We start from the raw sequence: 17,443 nt of genomic DNA on the forward strand, positions 1-17,443 counted from the left end.
TAACAGATTTTTGCCCTTCCTGGATTTTATGAAGTTGGCTGCTCCAAGGCTAGACATTATCTGAAAAAAGGAGAAAAGATAAAACATTTAGCTTGATATTTTTAAATATTTGTATACAAAACATAACATGTACTCAATCCTTTCTTTTGTCTACTGATGCATCTTCATGGAGTAAGAATTGCAAATTGTTACCCCTACAGTATCCAACACTTACCCTACTGCTGCACCTTCCTGGAGTTAGATTAGTAAATTGATACCCCTACACTATCCAACACTTTCCCTACTGCAGTACCTTCCTGGACTTAGAATAGTAAATTAATACCCCTACACTATCCCACACTTTTCCTACTGATGCACCTTCCTGGAGTTTGAATAGTAAATTAATACCCCTACACTATCCCACACTTTCCCTACTGATGCACCTTCCTGGAGATAGAATAGTAAATTAATACCCCTACACTATCCCACACTTACCCTACTGCTGCACCTTCCTGGAGTTAGAATAGTAAATTAATACCCCTACACTATCCAACACTTACCCTACTGCTGCACCTTCCTGGAGTTAGAATAGTAAATTAATACCCCTACACTATCCCACACTTTCCCTACTGCTGCACCTTCCTGGAGTTAGAATAGTAAATTAATACCCCTACACTATCCCACACTTTCCCTACTGCTGCACCTTCCTGGAGTTAGAATAGTAAATTAATACCCCTACACTATCCCACACTTTCCCTACTGTAGCACCTTCCTGGAGTTAGAATAGTAAATTAATACTCCTACACTATCCCACACTTACCCTACTGCTGCACCTTCCTGGAGTTAGAATACTAAATTAATACCCCTACACTATCCAACAGTTACCCTACTGCTGCACCTTCCTGGAGTTAGAATAGTAAATTAATACCCCTACACTATCCCACACTTACCCTACTGATGCACCTTCCTGGAGTTAGAATAGTAAATTAATACCCCTACACTATCCAACACTTACCCTACTGCTGCACCTTCCTGGAGTTAGAATAGTAAATTATTACCCCTACACTATCCCACACTTTCCCTACTGTAGCACCTTCCTGGAGTTAGAATAGTAAATTAATACTCCTACACTATCCCACACTTACCCTACTGCTGCACCTTCCTGGAGTTAGAATAGTAAATTAATACCCCTACACTATCCAACACTTACCCTACTGCTGCACCTTCCTGGAGTTATAATAGTAAATTAATACCCCTACACTATCCCACACTTTCCCTACTGATGCACCTTCCTGGAGTTAGAATAGTAAGTTAATACCCCTACAATATCCAACACTTACCCTACTGCTGCACCTTCCTGGAGTTAGAATAGTAAATTGATACCCCTACACTATCCCACACTTTCCCTACTGCAGCACCTTCATGGAGTTAGAATAGTAAATTAATACCCCTACACTATCCCACACTTTCCCTACTGCAGCACCTTCCTGGAGTTAGAATAGTAAATTAATACCCCTACACTATCCCACACTTTCCCTACTGCTGCACCTTCCTGGAGTTAGAATAGTAAATTAATACCCCTACACTATCCCACACTTTCCCTACTGCTGCACCTTCCTGGAGTTAGAATAGTAAATTAATAACCCTACACTATCCCACACTTTCCCTACTGTAGCACCTTCCTGGAGTTAGAATAGTAAATTGATACCCCTACACTATGCAACACTTACCCTACTGCTGCACCTTACAGATTTTGGAAAAGAAAATTGTTACATCTACAGCATGGTACATTTTAAAAATTGTTGCAACTTACAATGTTGGTCAAAATTACCTTTTGTTCCGAATTGGTTTTCTGGCAGACTCTTGTTCAGTGGTATTGGTGAGTCGGTTTGTGTAGACACTTTTGAGGTGATTTGTTGGGGAATGGAAAAATAAATGTCTGGAAAAGTGAAAAATGAAAAAAAATTGAACACAGAACGATGTTGAGAAATGTGTTTAGTAAAATTAATCTAAAAAAAATTGCACATGTGATATAAGTTGCTGCACATAACTATTTCCGTAATGAAAAACCATTCTTTAGACATGAAATATAAATCTAAAATTTGAAAATATAATCATAATTGCATTGATTATTTCTTTGAAATTTAGCTATGTGATAGTTAGTCAAATATATTGAAGGTAAAGAATGCGTGCAGGAAAAAAATACCTTGTTTTGGAGAATTCGTTTTTGTGGATGAGGTGGTAGAGGATGTTTTTCTTTGTTGACTCAAAATTTTAGTTTTGAGAAAAAAAATCTTTTCTGTTCTGAAGAAAAGGCGATAAAAAAATAATTAACGGTGGGTAGAAATGTAGTACTTGAGTATCTTTAAAATTAAACAGACATACAATATAACTAGTACTACATGATACTGTCATAATTAAAACACATTACTGTAGTAGAAATAGAGATATTTACCCCTACCCTACAAAAAAATTATCACTGATGGTGTTCTTTCCTACAGAAGAAATTGAATATTGTTTCTCAAAACTATCCATTATTTTTCAAATTAGGTACGATACAGGAGGAATAAATGCAAAAGTAAGGATTAATAATGTACCGTTAAAATAAAATGGGAAAGAAAAAATACCTTTTCTAGTAGGTTTTTTGTTAACGTGCCTTTATCCAGGTGTTTGCTGGAGGTTAATAGGTTTTTGGGAAAAGATGTTCACTGTTGGAGAAAAAATAAAATAATATTGTTCCTTTGTCAACGTTGGTTATAAACTGTAAATTTTGATTTTTATGCGGTGTGATTGAGTATTATAAAAAAACACCATTGGCATACATAACTTAATGAAATTTTTAGAAATACATTTTACAAGTAAAACTATGATACAAAAATTACATTTACCTAAACAATTGAGTTTGTCAGTCGTTTACGTGGTGGGGATGTCCAAATAGGTTCAGCTGATGTGGAATGTAACAGTCTTCCGATTTTCTGGTTGAGGGAAATAAATTACTTGATTTAATTTTGTGTTTTATTTTATTTATAATATATTTGAAACAGTTCATTTCTTAAGCTTTTATTACTAAGTGAAAAAATATTTTTTGTGGTTTAAGAAAATATATTTTTCTAAAAACTATTGTTTTCAAATATATTAATAACTTACTAGTAGTTGCTCTGTTGTCAATTCCGTTCTCTCTCTGAGGAGGTCGCAGTGCAGGTGACAGAGGGTCAGCTTATTACGTCTGCTCTCTCTGCTAGTTGATAATCAACTGAGTGCAAAATGGTGTCTCACTTGTATTTATAAGTTTTACTGTGTGTCACTAATAATTTTTTAAAAAACTGCGTTCGTTGTGTTTTTTTTAATGCTTTGTTTTACTGTGGAAAATGATAATTTAAAAATGCTTTTTAACAAATATGGTTTTCATTCATTTGCTCCGTTTTGGCATCCATTTTGGAACATGTCTTTTGGTATTGTTTACATAGAAACTGTGGTAGGACAAGTTTTACAAGTGAGATGGTTAAAATGGCGCCTATGTGTATGTGTGTTATGTTTTAGTTGGTTTACTTACTTTGCGATCTAATCATGTTACAAATGTGTTTGTTCTGTTATTTAATTTTTCGTTATTTTTTAAAAACTTAGTAATGTGTGAAAACGGATTTTTATGGGGAAGTTTGAGTATTAATTTTAATACTCGAGTATTAATTTTAATACCCAAGTATTAATTTGGTAATGCGTTTCAGTCGATTTTCGTACAGTTCTTCTCCACGTTTTAATACACTTCCCCACCCTAAAACCCCTAATTTCCCTGCATCCCGTGCCAGATTGTATTGTACTTTTTATTTAAAAAAAAAAAAAATTGCGTTGTAATGGTATGCGTTGTAATATACTTCGTTGTAACAGCACTTTTCAGTTTTTTAATAGGTTTGGCGTTGTAACAGAATTCGTTGTAAAGTACTGCGTTGTAATAGTACTAGCGTTGTAAAAAATGCGATGTAAAGGTATGCGTTGTAATAGCATGCGTTGTAACGTCATACATCCTCTAGAGGCAGAGTGTGTCTTTTGAAGAAAGCAAAGAATGTTCTTGTCTTTAGGAACCCTACAGTTGTACCTTATAATTCGCATTGTTTCGCTTACTCTTTTCCATAAGCATGCCATTGTCTGAAGAAAGCACCGTTTCTATGGTAACTGCAGCCATCACGTAATATGCTCCTTTATTGCCATCGCGGGGGTCTGGTGACCTTTTCAAACCAGCTGGCCTCATGGTTTCTCATGTCGCCAGACCCCTCAGTGGTAGCGCACGATGGTCCCCTGCTACGGTGCCTGCATATTTATATGGTATATAAAAACACGCAACGTGTATCAAAGCTCATGTAGTCTCATATTTCCACGGAGAGGAACCAATGGCTCATCAACCATAAAGTGGTTTGCCAATTCCACTAGAATCGTACAGCGAGGTGAGAAAATGTACTGTTAGAAGTGCGTATCTGCAGCTGAGTCCTCGCTCCAAAGAGAACATGACTCAATTGTGAAGACTACGTGAACAAAATCACCATTTTAAACAAGCATTGGCATAGCAGATAGGTCTCGCCTTTGGGACCTTATAAGTGTTTAGCCATGCAACAGTTGCATAACTAAATACTTATAAGGTCCCAAAAGCGAGACCTATTGGCTATGCCAAGCGGCCGTGCGGCCACAAAAGTGAAAGTAATCGTGTCAAGCGCGGCGCGCGCGCCCGCGCACATGCACTGCAGCTCTAGGCTGGCCTGGTAGCACTTTTTGGAGCCCTCTCAATAAGTCTCGCCAGACCAGCGCAAGCGCTTTGTCAGGCGAGACCTAAAAAGTGGTGTTGGGCTCAACCTGCCACACACTGGGGGAGCTGTGTGACCTACCACACTGGACAGGACGAGAGAGGGACAGGACGAGAGTGAGACAGGATGAGAGCGAGACATGATGAGAGAGGGACAGGACGAGAGCGGGACAGGACGACAGCGAGACAGGAAGAGAGCAAGACATGATGAGAGCAAGACAGGACGAGAGAGGGACAGGACGAGAGTGAGACAGGATGAGAGAGGGACAGGACGAGAGCAGGACATAATGAGAGCAAGACAGGACGAGAGTGCGGCAGGACGAGAGAGGGACAGGATGAGAGCGGGACATAATGAGAGCAAGACAGGACAAGAGTGAGACATGATGAGAGCGGGACAGGACGAGAGTGGGACAGGACGAGAGCGAGACATGACGAGAGTGAGACAGGACGAGAGCGAGACATGACGAGAGTGAGACAGGATGGGAGAGAGACATGACGAGAGCGAGACAGGATGGGAGCGAGACATGACAAGAGCGAGACAGGACGAGAGACAGGAAGAGAGCAGGACAGGAAGAGAGAGGGACAGGACGAGAGCGGGACAGGACAAGAGCGGGACAGGATAAGAGTGAGGCAGGAAGAGAGTGGGGCAGGACGAGAGTGAGCCAGGACGAGAGCAAGACAGGACGAGAGCGGGACAGGACGACAGCGAGACAGGACGAGAGCAAGACATGATGAGAGTGAGATAGGATGAGAGCGGGACAGGACGAGAGCGGGACTGGACAAGAGCGTGGCAGGACGAGAGCGAGACAGGACGAGAGAAGGACAGGACGAGAGCAGGACATAATGAGAGCAAGACAGGACGAACGCGAGCCAGGACGAGAGAGGGACAGGACGAGAGCGGGACATAATAAGAGCAAGACAGGACGAGAGCGAGACATGATGAGAGAGGGACAGGACGAGAGCGAGACAGTACGAGAGTGAGACAGTATGAGAGTGAGACAGTATGAGAGCGAGACAGGACGACAGCGAGACAGGATGGGAGTGAGAGTGAGGCAGGACAAGAGCGAGACAGGACGAGAGCGAGACATGACGAGAGCGAGACAGGATGGGAGTGAGACATGACAACAGCAAGACAGGACGAGAGACAGGAAGAGAGCGGGACAGGAAGAGGGAGGGACAGGACAAGAGCGGGACAGGATAAGAGTGAGGCAGGAAGAGAGCGAAACAGGACGAGAGCGGGACAGGACGAGAGCGAGACAGGACGAGAGCAAGACATGATGAGAGTAAGATAGGATGAGAGCGGGACAGGACGAGAGCGTGGCAGGACGAGAGCGAGACAGGACAAGAGAAGGACAGGATGAGAGCGGGACATAATGAGAGCAAGACAGGACAAGAGCGAGGCAGGACGAGAGAGGGACAGGATGAGAGTGGGACATAATGAGAGCAAGACAGGACAAACGCGAGGCAGGACGAGAGAGGGACAGGACGAGAGCGGGACATAATAAGAGCAAGACAGGACGAGAGCGAGACATGATGAGAGCGGGACAGGACGAGAGAGGGACAGGACGAGAGCGTGACAGAATGAGAGCGTGACAGTATGAGAGCGAGAGTACGAGAGCGAGACAGTATGAGAGCGAGACAGGACGAGAGCGAGACAGGATGGGAGCGAGAGTGAGGCAGGACAAGAGCGAGACAGAACAAGAGTGAGACATGATGAGAGCGAGACAGGACGAGAGACAGGAAGATAGAGGGACAGGACAAGAGCAGGACAGGATAAGAGCGAGACAGGACGAGAGCGAGACAGGAAGAGAGCGAGACAGGAAGAGAGAGGGACAGGACAAGAGTCGGACAGGATAAGAGCGAGGCAGGAAGAGAGCAGGACAGGACGAGAGTGAGGCAGGACGAGAGCGAGACAGGACGAGAGCGAGACAGGACGAGAGCAAGACATGATGAGAGCGAGACAGGATGAGAGAGGGACAGGTCAAGAGCAGGACAGGACGATAGCGAGACCTGATGAGAGCGAGACAAGATGAGAGCGAGACAGGACAAGCGCGAGACATGATCGGAGAATCTCACCAAAAATACACCTACATTTCTTTTGGTGAAATTTAAGAAGAGCCCACTATTTACTCTTGTTTTCTCACTTTTCAAACCCACAAACATCTCGATGAACCTGTTACCATAACAAGAAGTTTTCACAGGTGACACAGGTGAGTGCCTTGGCCCACAGATATCCCAACCGCCCCCAACGGTGTCACAGCATGTCACAATCCATGTAAAATAATCAAAAACAGAACTGGAAGCCAAGGCCACCACATTAACTAAACAACAAAAGCAACCCAAGCGGCAAATCACATCTCTACCTGCAAACCATGGTGGGCTCTGGAAACGCACTCACATGTGTATCACAAAGACGCAGTTCAGAAATAAGGGGAAGTAGAGGTAAAAGTTAGGTTCATCCTCCACAAATGTATTTAGCAAAACAAGACTATCCTGAACAAGTCAGATAGACAGGAACCTAACTGGGAAAAACAAAAGGTGTAGGAAACAATTTGATCCTTAAAGACACCTTTATCTGAAAGGGAAGTATTATCTCTTTCTATAGTCCCCTCACTCACCAGGGTTTCCCCACGGTGACATGCTTCATCATAGGGGTCCTCCCAGTCCTCTACGGACTGAGGCGTGCTGCGACTTGCGGTGTTACGTAGGAGCACTGAAAATTTTGTGGACTATGTGTGGTGTGAGTGAAGTAGTGGTGGAGTGGGAAAATTAAAATAATCAGCTAGTGGGCTACGAAATAAACTTTATTGGTGCTCTAAGCTGAAAAAGTTAAAAACGGGGTAATATGACAAGGGACCCTAACTATGATGGGAAGGTGTGCCTAGCATATTAAGAAGTCAACTAGTTTCGAGCTCCCCAACTCTTCGTCAGGACTACACTGGGACCAGCCCAGTGTCGAGAAACTTGCCACTCCTAGTCAACCTTGATACGGTGAAATAAGTGTGATGCCACAATAGTAAGGCATGCGTTTTAAAATATATACATACGTTATATACGTTGGTACACTGATATGTAAATTACAAAATCACAGTTAATGGCTGGAATAAATATATACATATATATGCGTATAGTGTAATACGTAGTAGTCGATAAAGATGTGAACACACTACACACAGGTGAATGCACACTTCATTGGTTGGCGTGCCGCTAAGTGAAAAACAGAAGGGATGCAGTTATTCACTCCATGCCGGCGTGGTGTTGGAAAGGTTGTGCTGGAATTGAATTGATTATTAGGTCTGACTAAACACACACAATAACATACAACAGAAAACATTTAACCTACTTAAGAAAAAGCAACACTGTGCCTCATGGTCACTGGAGGGGATGCGGAGATCTCGTACATCTAATGGACGAAGGGAATCAAGATCGTTAAGGAAAAGTGGCGTGTTCCGTCTTGACGGATCGCCCAGCGTGGTATGGGAAAAAAAGAGGTTTCCACGCTTCATTCAACAGGTTAGAAAGGCAGCACTTACTTGTACGTTGAACCCCACATGCTTCTGACACCTAATGAAAGCCAAACCTCAGGACCGCATACTGGCGTGTCCTCGTAGCCGCAATGTTTTTATGTGCTGGCGGGCGTGTCTCAAGGCTAAAGATAGAAATGGAAAAAGGGCAGGTTCCAAATGCCGGTGTGCAAGTGGAGCCGCCATTTTGGAAAGGGGTGAAACAGAACGTCATGATACTATTAAGTATCAAAATACGTTTCTGCACGGACTTAATGGTCCAGCCGGTGGTTTAGATCGCTTAAAAATATAATAAAATTAGGTTATGAGGGCTGCACAATGATAAGGCTCATATTAAAAGGAAAAATCGGACTATGATAAGAAGACAGGTAGGACCCGTTCCGACCTGGGTCAGTGGGAAGGGCTAAGATGGAAGCCGCCATATTGGGAAGGGAAGCGAACAGGATTAATGGTCATGAGAAATTAATTCAAATGAGTGCTAGAGATAATTCGCTGTGGGGCATTAAAGATAGTGGACACCAATGAGACACAGATAGAGGGAATGGAAGGAGGAATTCTGGCTAATGGGATAACGTAGATATTATCATAATGAATACCAACATACGAGGTTATTTATCAAGTGCATCTTGATGTGTTCTAAGACAACCCAGTTGAAGTCATTAGAAGTATGGCGTTTTTCCAGGAAATGTGTGGTCATCTTTGTGTTATCCCGCTTGCATCTGAAACTACTACGATGCTCGATCATTCGGGTGTTTACTTTCCTGGTGGTCATGCCTACGTAGTGCAGATTACAAACGCAAGTTATTAGGTAAACAACACCTGTTGTGTTACAGTTAGTGAATGACCGAAGGTTCCAGGTTATCCCATTGTTGCATTCCACTGTCTTAGTAACCTTGGTCAGATGGCACACACTGCAGTTACTGCATGGAAAGGTTACTAAGACACACACATTTCCTGGAAAAACGCCATACTTCTAATGACTTCAACTGGGTTGTCTTAGAACACATCAAGAATCATCCCAACATAGAGAAACAGCTATATGAGAAGGAACAACGTTGGGTGTTCAAGCTACGCTCGGACGACAGGGGTCTCAATGATGGCATACCCTGGGGCCAGTTCACTTAAACAACAATCATTGAAACATTTGCTGATTTAGTTTTCTATTTCCATCAAGATGCACTTGATAAATAACCTCGTATGTTGGTATTCATTATGATAATATCTACGTTATCCCATTAGCCAGAATTCCTCCTTCCATTCCCTCTATCTGTGTCTCATTGGTGTCCACTATCTTTAATGCCCCACAGCGAATTATCTCTAGCACTCATTTGAATTAATTTCTCATGACCATTAATCCTGTTCGCTTCCCTTCCCAATATGGCGGCTTCCATCTTAGCCCTTCCCACTGACCCAGGTCGGAACGGGTCCTACCTGTCTTCTTATCATAGTCCGATTTTTCCTTTTAATATGAGCCTTATCATTGTGCAGCCCTCATAACCTAATTTTATTATATTTTTAAGCGATCTAAACCACCGGCTGGACCATTAAGTCCGTGCAGAAACGTATTTTGATACTTAATAGTATCATGACGTTCTGTTTCACCCCTTTCCAAAATGGCGGCTCCACTTGCACACCGGCATTTGGAACCTGCCCTTTTTCCATTTCTATCTTTACCCTTGAGACACGCCCGCCAGCACATAAAAACATTGCGGCTACGAGGACACGCCAGTATGCGGTCCTGAGGTTTGGCTTTCATTAGGTGTCAGAAGCATGTGGGGTTCAACGTACAAGTAAGTGCTGCCTTTCTAACCTGCTGAATGAAGCGTGGAAACCTCTTTTTTTCCCATACCACGCTGGGCGATCCGTCAAGACGGAACACGCCGCTTTTCCTTAACGATCTTGATTCCCTTCGTCCATTAGATGTACGAGATCTCCGCATCCCCTCCAGTGACCATGAGGCACAGTGTTGCTTTTTCTTAAGTAGGTTAAATGTTTTCTGTTGTATGTTATTGTGTGTGTTTAGTCAGACCTAATAATCAATTCAATTCCAGCACAACCTTTCCAACACCACGCCGGCATGGAGTGAATAACTGCATCCCTTCTGTTTTTCACTTAGCGGCACGCCAACCAATGAAGTGTGCATTCACCTGTGTGTAGTGTGTTCACATCTTTATCGACTACTACGTATTACACTATACGCATATATATGTATATATTTATTCCAGCCATTAACTGTGATTTTGTAATTTACAGATCAGTGTACCAACGTATATAACGTATGTATATATTTTAAAACGCATGCCTTACTATTGTGGCATCACACTTATTTCACCGTATCAAGGTTGACTAGGAGTGGCAAGTTTCTCGACACTGGGATGGTCCCAGTGTAGTCCTGACGAAGAGCTGGGGAGCTCGAAACTAGTTGACTTCTTAATATGCTAGGCACACCTTCCCATCATAGTTAGGGTCCCTTGTCATATTACCCCGTTTTTAACTTTTTCAGCTTAGAGCACCAATAAAGTTTATTTCGTAGCCCACTAGCTGATTATTTTAATTTTCCCACTCCACCACTACTTCACTCACACCACACATAGTCCACAAAATTTTCAGTGCTCCTACGTAACACCGCAAGTCGCAGCACGCCTCAGTCCGTAGAGGACTGGGAGGACCCCTATGATGAAGCATGTCACCGTGGGGAAACCCTGGTGAGTGAGGGGACTATAGAAAGAGATAATACTTCCCTTTCAGATAAAGGTGTCTTTAAGGATCAAATTGTTTCCTACACCTTTTGTTTTTCCCAGTTAGGTTCCTGTCTATCTGACTTGTTCAGGATAGTCTTGTTTTGCTATCACAAAGACGCGCCTTTCACATTTGTACTGTACACGTCATTTGTCTTACAAACATTCAAACTACCAAAAACCTGGGTGAATACAGAAAGGACCCCCATTATTTAAGAACAGACCAAAACTCGACTTATTGACATGTATAAATAATCAAACACATTGAATAAATAACAATAGCCATGTGGTCAATACCTAAAGGTATGTAGTAAATACTCAAAGACATGTAGTCAATAATAACAAGCACATAGTACATAATCATCAGCGAGTAGTAAATACGCACAGGCATGTAGCAAATATTCCTGGACATGTAGTAAGTGGTCAAAAGCAAGCAGTACATAAGCATAGACATATGGCAAATACTCACTGATGTAGCAAATACTCATAGACATGTAGTAAATACCTAAAGGCATGTAGTACATACTCGCAGACATTAGGTGTACACTGATAGACATGTAGTAAAAACAGACATGTAGTACATGTTCAGACATATGTACTACATACTCATAGGCATGTGGTAAATATTTCAAGCACATTGTGTATACTCATAGGCTTCTAGTACATACAGATATACATTTATTAAGTACTTACAGCCATGTAGTACATACTCAAGGCATGTATGTAATACATACTCATAGGCACGTGGTAAATACTTCAGGCATGTTGTGTATGCTCATAGGTTTGTAGTACATGCATGTATGCATGTAATAAATACTTACAGACATGTAGTACATACTCAAGGCATGTAGGACATATTCAAGGCATGTAGTACATACCGACAGGCATCCAGTAAATACAGACATGTGGTGCATTCTCCTACACGTGTCATAAATACTAACAGGCATGTAGTTCATAGCCATAGGCATGCAGTAAAAGGTGTCACGGTACCTTTTTCTTGCTGCAGTAGATCTGCCATTTCTTCTCCAGCGGAAGTGCAAACATGGCCTCCCTGTTCTTGTCTGTGAGGTCCAGCTCGTCCTACATTGTGTGAGAGAAGGGTACCCGTTACAAACCTATGCAAAGTCACACACATGTGGGCCCACTGGAGGTGCCCAACAAACAGAACAGAATCAGACTGTAATCAACAGAGCTGGCACCCTGCCTCTAGCGCCCACCACCAATGCTTGATCATTGGAACCTTGAGTCATTATTAGCTGGCTGCTACATGTCTTACAGCCCAAAGTCACCGATGCATTCTTTTACCCCGTTTACCCTGCCATAGCACTATCCTAAGCCCCAGGGACGAGAACAAAACATAGATGTTTGCTTGAAAATCCATCCAGGAAGTCACCGTTAGGGGAGGCGGGACTTCCTCTATTATAGACCAACCAATGAGCATAAATGATGGCTTCCTTCCAATTCTCTTGCATACTATCTAACTCAAGCATGGTAAGGGTGAGTCATGTGGAGACCGCGCACTGTCTAATGACCACTCTTTGAAGACAACATCTAAGATTTCTGTCTCCTCGTCAGAGGGTTTGGTCTGGACCATCTGATAACAGGTCAAGGCCAGAAGGAGTAGCCCAAAAGGCCATTATGAGCTGGAATTTGTGAGCTAATATGGCAAACTTTGTGACTGGAGTGGGTTGGTTTTCTCTCTCTCTCTCTCTCTCCCCCCTCTCTCTTTCTCTTTCTCTCCCTCTTTCTCTCTCTGGTTATTACTCTCTCTTTCTCTGTCAGCCTTCCCTTCATCTTCCTCTTTCTTTCCCTCCTCTTTTTCAGCACACTCCTTCTCGTTTGTCTCCCACTCTGCCTTCACTCTCTATCACTCTCTGCTTCAAAGATCTGTCTGGATACTGTCTCTGCAAGACCAGCTCTCTCTCTCTTTCTCTCTGTGTCTCTTTCTCTCTCTCTCTGTCTCTCTCTCTTTCTCTCTCTGTCTCGTTCTCTCTCTTTCTTGCTCTTTCTCTCTCTCTCTGTCCCCCTCTCTTCCTCTCTCTTTCTCTCTCTCTCTCTCTGGCTCTCTTGCTCTCCCTCTGTCTCTCTCTTCTTCTCTTTCCCCCCCTCTCTCCCTCTCTCTCTCTCTCTCTCTCTCTCTCTCTCTCTCTCTCTCTCTCTCTTCCTCCCTCCCTCCCATTCCTACAGTGGATATTGGAACTATAACATAACATCTCAACATCTTTCCTAATTATGCACATTATGACGCGCCTAATGTGCTTTAAAATACGTCCCTTGTCACAATGTTCCAGAACGAGCGCCGCTCAGTCCTACCACAAACGTGCGCCTCGAATAGTCTTGAGTCGCACAGAGGCGGCTTCTACGCTATGGTCGAGGAGTCTCGCACATAAAAAACAAAATGATCATAAAACGATTTTATTTTTCACTAACTCTGCCGAATCGACATGCGCACTTACATTTCTCCAACCCAGCTGTCTTGCACAGCCAGGTGGGAGAAATGGTAAAGGCCCCCTGTCACTGACTGAGTGGCATTTCAGCCTGCTCAGACCAATCCCAGCGTTTCTCTCATGTATGAGAGCAGCGTCTGGATTGGACGGGGAGAGGAGTAAAGGAGCAACGAGGCGGCAGGAGCAGAGAAGCATCAAGGATGCGTCTGGGAGCTCCAGGTAAGTTATTTTTTTTATTATTACTATTATGCCCCCCTCACCCCTGTTCAATCCCCCACCTCCGCCCCACCGCACTGCCCACCAAGATTTAGTGGCAGCAGCCGCCACTGGAATCGGTATTTGTGGACATGGGGCCGGCCTATTTTCTTTGTCACTCTTGCTCTGCTCTAAGGAGCCTCAGAAACAAAACAAGGTTCTGATGTCAGCTTGCCAGGAAGAGAGAATGCTTTCCAGCAATTATGTATACGCCCCCTTTAACTATGGACAAAACTGATTGGCTGGTTCCAGTGATGCCTTGGTGACGGTACCGCCCCTGACATCCGGCGCCTGCGTATACACGAGGCTGTGACGGATACTGGCCCCTCTTCGTGAACACTCCACCCAGGCTCTACCCCCTAAGCATTACTTACTGATGTTTTCTCACTTTTCAGACTCGCAAACATCTCGATGCGACTTTCAACCACACATCATGTCTTAGTGGGTGACACAGATGAGTGCCTTGACCCACAGTCATCCCACCCAGCCACAACTGTGTCCGAGCATGTCATAATCCATGAAAAATAATCAAAAACAGAACTGGAGGCCAAGGCCACCATACTCAACACAACAGGAGCATCTGAAGAGGCATATGCCATCCTAATAGCAAACTAGAGCGGGTTGTGGAAAAGCACTCATGTGTATCACAAGAAGTGCCCTACACACTTCTGCTGCACACTTTACTTGTCTTACACTCACACTCCACCAGCAGAAACCTGGGTGAGCACAGCAGGGAGGACCCCCAGTATCTCAAACACACTGTGAGATCTTCTACTTCTGCTGGGCGGGGCAATCACCAGACCAGATACATCTGGCAGGCAGCCCCCAAAGACATATTTATTACATAAATCATTTCATTTCAAATCAGGCAGCCGCATCCAACGTGCAAGCTTCCACCGCATGAATGTGTTAATCATAAACGGCCAAAAAAAGAGAAAACTCCCTCAACATTGTCTGCGGAAGGCAAGTTTATTGCACTGTGGACCCACAATCCTCCATCTGGGTTGAAGAGATGAGCTGCCAAGCTGAGGTTTACTATTTCACAAGGTAGGTGGGATGGAGAAGGGAGTTTAATGTCCTCCTGAAAGTAAAGTTACAGGGGCACGAGGCTCCTTCCGATGAGCACACTCGGCACTCATATCTGAAAACCTGCTTAATTAGAGCTTTCTGCCACAGCTCTGCAGTCCTAGAACTGCAAACAACCTGTGTTCCTATTGTAACAGTACTGATATTAAGAACCTACTAAGGATGAAAGGCAGAGTAGACCTCACCAGGTTTTATACCTGTAATCAGCACTCAGACAAAGGTCTCAGCGGTGAGTTCTTAACTTGTCGTCTATCAGATCACGTGCGCTGACGTACAGAACAAGGGAAGGTAGAAATGTGCATCACCGGGCCCGCTGGAGTAAAGTGTTCCCTGGCAGCGGTGGCGCCTGCATTTGTTGGGTGCAAGGGTCTGTCTTTGATAGGGGCGCCCTCTTGGAAAAGTCACACTGCTGTGTTTAAGGAGACGATATATGACCAAAGGGAAGGCTTCAGAAAAACCAATCCCAAAAACTAGGAAAAGGCATAAAGAAACTTTCATTTCTTATACTCAGGTCAAGTGGTGGCAAGACAAACAATCTCAAGACCAGCCAGGACCTGGACAAACAGCACACTAAACACCAACATACCCAAAGACTAGCCAGGAACAGGTCAAACAACACACTAAACACCAACATACCCAAAGAACAGTCAAGAACAGGACAACCAACACACCAAACACCAACATACACAAAGACCAGTCAGGAACAGGACAAGCAACACACTAAACACCAACATACCCAAAGACCAGTCAGGAACAGGACAAACAGCACACAAAACACCAACATACCCAAAGACCAGTCAGGAACAGGACAAACAACACACTAAACACCAACATACCCAAAGACCAGTCAGGAACAGGACAAACAACACACTAAACACCAACATACCCAAAGACCAGTCAGGAACAGGACAAACAACACACTAAACACCAACATACCCAAAGAACAGTCAGGAACAGGACAACCAACACACCAAACACCAACATACACAAAGACCAGTCGGGAACAGGACAAGCAACACACTAAACACCAACATACCCAAAGACCAGTCAGGAACAGGACAAACAGCACACTACAGACCAACATACCCAAAGACCAGTCAGGAACAGGACAAACAGCACACTACAGACCAACATACCCAAAGACCAGTCAGGAACAGGTCAAACAACACACTAAACACCAACATACCCAAAGAACAGTCAGGAACAGGACAACCAACACACCAAACACCAACATACACAAAGACCAGTCGGGAACAGGACAAGCAACACACTAAACACCAACATACCCAAAGACCAGTCAGGAACAGGACAAACAGCACACTACAGACCAACATACCCAAAGACCAGTCAGGAACAGGACAAACAGCACACTACAGACCAACATACCCAAAGACCAGTCAGGAACAGGACAAACAACACACTAAACACCAACATACCCAAAGACCAGTCAGGAACAGGACAAACAACACACTAAACACCAACATACCCAAAGACCAGTCAGGAACAGGACAAGCAACACACTAAACACCAACATACCCAAAGACCAGTCAGGAACAGGACAAACAACACACTAAACACCAACATACCCAAAGACCAGTCAGGAACAGGACAAGCAACACACTAAACACCAACATACCCAAAGACCAGTCAGGAACAGGACAAACAACACACTAAACACCAACATACCCAAAGACCAGTCAGGAACAGGACAAACAGCACACTACAGACCAACATACCCCAAGGCCATCCAGGAACTGGACAAACAACACACGTGAGACCAACATACCTAAAGACCAGCAAGCACCTGGACAAACAACACACTAGGACCAACATACCCCAATACCAGCCAGAAACTGGACATACAGCACACTAAACACCAACAAACCAAATATCAGTCAGGAACTCAACGAGCACCACACTAGAGGCCAAGATACCCCAAGAACATCCAGGAAGTGGACAAACAAAACACTAAAGGCCAACATATCCCAATGTCAGTCAGGAACTGGACAAACAGCACACTAGAGACCAACATTCCCCAAGACCAGTCAGGAACACCATTAACAACAGGCTGTAGACCAACAAACCTCAAGCCAGCTAGGAACAGGAGCTATAACAGGCTGAAGACCAACATACCCAAAGACCAGCCAGAAACAATAGCTACAACAGGTTGAAGATCAGCAAACGTCAAGACCAGCAAGGAACAGATGCCACAACAGGTTGAATGCCAAAAAACGTCAAAACCAGCCAGGAACAATAACAGGCTGAATTCCCAAAAACCTCAAGACAATCCAGGAACAGGAGCAACAACAGGCCGAAAACCAACAAACGTCAAGTCCAGCTAGGTGAAGCTGAAGGCCAAAAAACCTCAAGACTAGCCAGGAACAGAAACAACAATGGACCGAAGACCAACAAACCTCAAGGCCATCCAGGAACAAGAAAAACAACAGGCTGGAGACCAACTCACCCCAAGACCAGCCAGAAAGAACAGCTACAACAGACTGAAAACCAAAAAACCTCAAATCCAGCTAGGAACAGGAGCAACAACAGGTCGAATGCCAACAAATGTCAAGACAAGCCAGGAACAGGAGCAACAACAGAAATAAGACCAACAGACAAGAGCCT

General features: G+C 43.9%; 1 protein-coding gene across 2 annotated transcripts in view; it reads right to left on the reverse strand.

The window, feature by feature from the left end:
- Nucleotides 1-17,443, reverse strand: part of DAAM2 (dishevelled associated activator of morphogenesis 2) — a 630,299-nt gene that overhangs the window by 373,041 nt on the left and 239,815 nt on the right. For both annotated transcript variants that reach the window (XM_085610233.1, XM_085610232.1), the window contains exon 3: nt 12,024-12,113. In XM_085610233.1, the coding sequence (XP_085466359.1) occupies nt 12,024-12,113 (90 nt within the window). The remainder of the gene's footprint in view (nt 1-12,023; nt 12,114-17,443) is intronic.

Source organism: Triturus cristatus, chromosome 6, assembly GCF_964204655.1.
Source record: "Triturus cristatus chromosome 6, aTriCri1.1, whole genome shotgun sequence".
NCBI lineage: Eukaryota > Metazoa > Chordata > Amphibia > Caudata > Salamandridae > Triturus > Triturus cristatus.